General features: G+C 35.7%; 1 protein-coding gene across 1 annotated transcript; it reads right to left on the bottom strand.

Annotated features, from left to right (window-relative positions):
* Positions 1-1,461: 1,461 nt before the first annotated feature.
* On the bottom strand, positions 1,462-6,733 carry LOC131057618 (RGG repeats nuclear RNA binding protein A). Its single transcript, XM_057991765.2, has 7 exons — positions 6,323-6,733; positions 3,464-3,842; positions 3,287-3,355; positions 2,620-2,761; positions 2,053-2,205; positions 1,867-1,929; positions 1,462-1,788 (listed from the first exon to the last, which is right to left on the bottom strand). Exons 1-7 carry the CDS (start codon positions 6,495-6,497, stop codon positions 1,594-1,596), a joined length of 1,176 nt encoding a protein of 391 aa, XP_057847748.2. The 5' UTR covers positions 6,498-6,733; the 3' UTR covers positions 1,462-1,593.
* Positions 6,734-7,078: the final 345 nt, after the last annotated feature.

Consider the following 7,078-nt stretch of genomic DNA (forward strand, 5'->3'; position numbering starts at 1 on the left):
TGTGCCATCATCATCACAAAGATGAAAAGTCGTAAAGGAAACCATCTCAAAAAAATTGGTTTAGAGGGTGGAGCTTGCCCCACGCGAGTAATAAGAATTAGGTGGCTTGAAACATTTTGAAAGACACGTAATTTTGAAAAAGGTACTTGTAGTGCCCCATTTTCGATCATGTTTTTATTAGTGAAAAAATTATTTCCTTTCTTATGCAAGGAAAAAGCCAAGGACAAAGTATTGAGTCATCGTCCCTTGGGAGTGCAGAGTTAACTAGAAGTTAGGGTATGCAAATTCGTCTCCTAGTTTTTCTCTTTGAATTTAACTTGCATGTGATTGTTTCATAGCTCTGAAGTTCTAAGCTAAATATTTGTTCAAATGCAATTTCGGTTCAGCTCAATTCGGTTAACATGGCCTCCAGTAGTGTCCCAATCGTTCAACCATGATATTGAATGAATACAAGAAAACTAGAACTTTTCTTCAAATCTGCTGATGATTTATTCAATCATTCATGGAAAAGTGAGAAACTAGTGCTTGAATAAAAACAAGAAAGATATCAATTTTCAAGTCAGCTGAAGATTATTCAATCATGCATTCAAAAAAGAAACGTCATTTACCATTCAATACATTTAAGTCCATGTGTGCTAGGGCATAGGTTCCCTAAGCCGCTGAGTTGAGTAAGCAAATTTATGCTCGTCATTCCAGCCTCATTTAAGCTCTAAATGAAGGAGGTAGATCCCACTACTACCATGTTGAACGCTTTTCTGACTTTCCCCAACCACTCGCATTCAGAAAATGAGCAGGAGACGGAAGACAGGAAAAGATCTGTCTTATCCAGTGTTCCAACATATCATTACAAGGTGATCAATAAGTTTAACCATTAGTGAAATCAGAACTTATTTCGTTCTAAACAAAAATAAATAAACTAACAAACAAATTAGGGTAATCTTTCCGTAAAGAGCTACATACTGCTATCAATAACAACTAGACGACCAGGCACATGTAATCAAGAGCAACACATTTCACAAAGAGTATGCAAAAGAATAAAATATGATACCACATGCATTTTGAGCGTAAAATAATCAGATAAAGCCATGACTGTTAAAATTAACTAGCAAATGAGCCAGAGCATATTGATTAATTACTTTATATAAGAAAACATTTCGCTATATACTCATTTTTAAATAAAAAGAAGCATATACTCTAAAAAAGCATACTTTCCTCCATGGATTTCATCCCCCATGTTTTCTACACAACGTTTTTGAATTAAGGACCATTTGCTACTGAGCCTTTGCCCATAACTAGAACTCACATGTGGAAAGAATGAATTATAGTTTTTTTCATTCAGAACAAAAAAATCCATGGAAGTAAAAAAGCAGGACACTGGCCAACCCCTAATCTGTTCATCATAAGTATCTCCTACGGGCACCTGATTAAAAAAAAGAGCAACAAATAAATATGTCAAAGACATAAAAAATGCTAACACTTGCAAAACATTAGTTGATCTCCAGAAAACCGCCAATAGATACAAAAGTGTTTGTTATTTTTTAGCCACGTTTCCTTTTTCAATAAGGTTTAACTGCCAAAAGGAGACATGCACAATCATTTTGAACCTAAAGTTGGGAATTGCCCTGGGTCCTCAATCTGAGGTGTAACTTGGCGGTTGTTACCACCATCATAACCACCTCTGAAACCACCACGATCACCACGGCCACGTCCACGGCCCCGGCCTCGGCCACCTGGACTAAAGTAGTTTTCACCTTCCACAGGCTTCAGAAACTCATTGATGCTCATAGACTTCACAAAAATAAAACCCGCCATTAGAAACCAAAAAACATTTCTTTAGAACAAAATAAAAACAGGAAATTTACTCACCTTCTTAGCCCTCTCTTCCCTTTCAGCTATCTCTCTCCGTCTGGCCATTTCTTTCTCTGAGCCCTGAAAGAAAAACAAAAAAGACTTACTGGAAAAAAGCACACAGGCCAAACAAGAAAAAATTGCCCAAAATGTAAACTAACATTACGACACAAAATCTTCACATAATAGCTAAAATAAACTTACCAACTTGATAAATATATCATCATCTTTCTTAAGGGAAAGGCGTTGCATAGACTCAAATTCCTTTACATCAACCTTCCTTTCTTCTGACTTCATTGCTAGCAGACCCTTCCTCTTCTCCTCCAGCAATTTCTCATATTCATCAAGAGTCATCTCCTGTGGAGGAAAGGGAGCGTCATCAACCATTCCCAAGAATAATACATTTATTGGCATTGCACAAGAGAATCTAAGGAAAAATCTTCTAATCTAGAAGAAACAGAGGGATGCATTTACCAAGAGCAGGTCAAATCAATTAAATCAGTCATAATGGAAAAGCTTCAAATTTCCCCAAAAATTAGGTCTATTGTTTATGGAACATATAAATAGTAAGAAAGCAGCATTATTGCTTATAATTAATCTTGTGACCCAACATCTCTTGAAGCAGAAAGCCGTTTCGGAGAAAAAGGTATTTCACAATATGTTCAGAAAACAGCAGTCTGCCTGACATACTCAATCTCAATATCCCTAAAATAAAAGCACATTTAGTGGCCAGGTTATTGCTACATTCCATCCAGGAAAGGGGAGATTTACCTTATCTTCTTCTTCTTCTTTCTTCTCCGTGGACTCCACTGCAGGAGTTTCTTGATTTGACTCTTGGTTGTTTGGAGATTCCTCCTGTTTCTCAGGTGTTGTAACTTTCTCTTCTTCCACAGGAGTTAGTTCATCTGTTTCCCTGGGAACCAAAGAAATAAAAAAAAATATTTGGGTGTATACAATGTAAATAAAAACCAATTACACCAGTTAAAAAAAACTTAATTCAAATACCACAGAAAAATGAGGGCAATATTGGGAGATCAAGCTGATGAGAGTAAAGTGGAGGTAAATTTATTTTTTACTTTAAAAAATATTAATTGCGACTTTAATTACTATTAAATTAAAAAGGTACCTTTCGAATAGGTCACATGACAACAACAAATCTTTGTACTCACAAAAATTACAAGTCAATGCCTAGGTATTGACAAACCATTATTTCTGCTTTGTGTTTTATAACATCCTAGTTAAAATTTGCATGCTGATGCTTACCATCTATATGATGGTGTTGAGCCCAAACCTTGGGTTTCAGCAGTTAACATACCAAATAAGCCACTAAAAATATTGATCCTTCTAAATAAACTTGTATGTGCCTGAGGTGTGCAAAGTTAACCCTAACAACTATGACAATCTCCCCCAGTAAAAAAATTCTGAAATAAGAACTCACTGTGTAAATCCCTGGTCAGTAGGAGTGCCCCAGTTTCCTCTCCCAGCTCCTTCCCTCTTAACTTCATAGCTGCAATGATATTCAATGATCATGCTTCTAATAACCGACTGGAAAAGAATAGAACTATCCTGAAAATATTTCTATTTTAACAAAACATATTTTATAATAATCAATTACCCTCGCCCAGTTCCACTCCGCCGATCATACTGCTTTCGAGGACGCTCAGATTCATTATCATCACCATTTCCATACCCTCCACGGCCACCAAATCCACGGCCTCCACGACCACGTCCTCCTCCATATCCCCGTCCCCTTTCAGAGCGTCCAAATTCTCCTTCCTCTTGGCGAGCAAATCCCTCCTCTCCGCCTTGGTAGGAGGATCCACCACCACGACCTCCACCAAAGTAACCATTTCCATTGTTACTATCATTATTACCATCCCGATTGAATCGCTCACCATTATAGTTGCCACGGCCACGATTGCTAAAACCACCATCTTGACTACGGCCTCCCCGTCCACCTCGACCTCCTCTTCCTCCATTCTTAGCTTCCCTCACTGCCAAGACAAAACAATAGTGTTAATAAGCTCACTACAGTTAGAACATAAAAGGATGGACCTATTGAAACAGGCTCTCTCAAAACACTACCTCGTACGAAAATTGAAGCCAATATCCAAACAAATAGTCATTTATTTATCAGAATTTGAAATGCTCAATGTTAAAAATTTCAAAACTATAAACATACAACAGAAACACAAGCAATAAAGTTATACCCAACTTCAAATTTGTAGAAAGCTTGGACCTTAAAAGCAATTGCACACAGAAGAACTAGCAGCTAATGACACATGGACAAATGGAAAGTTTTTGTACGCACTAGATAGCAGCACAAGTTATTGCCAATTGCACTTAACAAAAACGGTAATGCTGAAACATTACATAATGCCAATCATGTCTACTTCTGACACTGACATTCAGCAAGCATCAACAAAAATAGCATTGTTAATGAGGTCCTTACAATGCAGTATTTTTTTTGTTAAAACAGGCAAGACAGTATTTAGTATCAACATATCCCAACCATGCAAAGCAAGAGGCTAATAAAATTTATGGACACCTAGAGAGCTTGCATGCACTATACAGCGTAACAAGTTTATGGCCAGACACAGTTATTCAAATTTACAAACCCATTACTAATCATCCCATCCACTACATAAACTGCATCCAATTGCAGATAATCCTCTATACTACTATAAAAACAATTGACATAAAATTCAAACAAACCATCAAAAATTTGTTGCAAGTTTAAACTCATTATGAATATGCTTCCAAACTTACAAAAAATCAGCCATACTCATAAATTTAAAAAACCCTTCATATATATAGAGAGAGACAGAGACAGAGACAGAGAATGTCACACACACATACACAGAGTGTCATAAACAATCAACAAACATTATATATATAAAGAGAGAGAGAGAGAGATAGAGAATGTCAAACAATCAACATGCTTCCAAACTTGCAAAAAATCAGCCAAACTCACATAAATTTTAAAAAAACCTTGAAACATATATATACAGAGAAAATGCCACACAGATACACACAGAGAATGTCATAAACAATCAACATACAATAATAATCAACTAACTATGCATCTGTGTTTAAAAAGCATCACTAATGCTCTCAATCCAATGCTCGAACTGTATCAGATAGGATAAACCATATAGATAACTTTGAAACAATTCTCAATAAACAAACAAAAATGAACACCTTCACACAACTGGAAAATCAAGCCATATCCATACAAAATTTTGTGAAACCTTCCGAGTACAAAGCTTAAATCCAACCAGCAACACAAAACTACAATAAACTATTGCAAACAATTTCCAGCATGGATGTGCACAACTCCTTAACCAACTCTCGCAACATATGGTCAAAATAGATTAACCATACGTAACTATCAACTGAAAACTATAAACCATCCAGAGGCACACAAAATATCAATACTATTCACACACTCCACAATGATAAATAAGAATTAAATCAATCAAAAGCTATCTGTAAAACAATTTATCACGACACGATGATAAAAAGCATCCGCAAACAAAAAATAACTACGTAATACAATCAACTCCCAGTGGGCATCCAAACACAATCCCATAAAGACCAATACTGCAATTGCATCTAAAACAAAACAAACAAAAAGCTCCATAAACTCAACTTCACATGCAAAATAACATCCAAATGATAAAACATCAATAAACTAGTGAACAATACTCAACGTGCATCTAAAACATAAATTTTAGATAACCTCTTAAACCCCAGCACTTATAATTCTTGTAGATCCATATTGATCTTTCAAGAATCTGACAGTACAGATGCAAAAATAATGCAGAACTGAAACATTATGTAGGCCACACAACACAAAAAAACTCAAGAAAACATCAAGCAGACCTTAAAACACACACAAGAAAAAATACTAAAGATGCACTATCATGTCAAGCAAGTAAATGGAAAAGCTATCCAAAACAATGAAATACCAATAAATTATTCACATCAAATACTCAAAGACCGTCTTTACGCTTCAGTAATCGATAAACTCTTATAACCCAATATTCAAAAATGAAATAAACTCGGAAAACCCAGAAACATAACAGTGACAAGGCATGAGAAGACAAATAAGAATCACAATGTTCTACTGCATCATGTACATATTAAAGAAAACAACCAAAACGATTAAACATGAACAACTATAAACACCAAATAGTCAAAATGCAAAGGAAAAGAAACCAATGAACAGAGCTCTCAATCCAATAATAAAGTGCAAAAACAGCCCCATGAAACCACGAACCAATCAGCAATTAAAAAGAAGGTTTAAAACCAAAAAAGGGTAAAAAAAGGTGATGTGCAGCTCGGGAATGAATCAGAAGTTGCAAAGAAAATACAGAGATGACCAAATACAAATAAACTTAATCCGTTGCACTCACAATAATAATAAAGAAAATTGATTTATGATGTTCATTTTGATATTATTATCACTAACCTGCTTGTGAAGGAGGAAGGGGTTTGGATGGCAGCTTGGCCGGCAATGCCTGAGGCGCAGCTGCTGCCGGAGCCTTCTTCGCCGCCGTTGGCTTTTCAGGTGGAACGAAGGCAAGCTGCGTGACGTCGCCATTATCATCGTCCCCGAGCAGATCGAAGGGATTTGCAGTCGCCATTGCTGAAAAAGACCTCCTCCAACAGATCGATCAAACCTCTTATTATTTCTATCGACTTTTCTCCATTAATACAAGCTGTGAGAGCTTCATACTTCTAAGGGTTTCTAGGGTTTTATAAGCTTGTTATCTCTCTACCTTTTGCAGAGCTCCCGGCTGCTAGCGTTGCGTTTAGTAAAATGATTAGTCTCAGGGGGTATCGAGTATTTATAGTGAAACCCTAGCCAACATTTCTTTCTTTGATAGGAAGACCTAATGTTTCTGAATAAGGTTTATAGGGAGATTAGTGTTTTTTATTTATTTATTTTAGGATAAAATGGTGAGCATAAGTATGAGTTTAATTGCTTTTTGGAATTATTTGTTTATAATTTATTTGCAATACTGTGTTATAATATTGGGGATAAATAATTTCTTAATTATGAGGGTGAAAATATAAGAACTAATCCCTATTACCTTTGTTTTAATTTTGTTTTTTTCTTTTTCCTAAATGTTTTCCTTTTATTTTATTGGATAGAAATAATCAATGTCAATTTATTTTTATTGAAGGGGCAAGTTTTATGAATTAAACTAGAATGAAAGAAGAA

The sequence above is a fragment of the Cryptomeria japonica genome, chromosome 6 (genome assembly GCF_030272615.1).
Source record: "Cryptomeria japonica chromosome 6, Sugi_1.0, whole genome shotgun sequence".
NCBI classification, from domain to species: domain Eukaryota; kingdom Viridiplantae; phylum Streptophyta; class Pinopsida; order Cupressales; family Cupressaceae; genus Cryptomeria; species Cryptomeria japonica.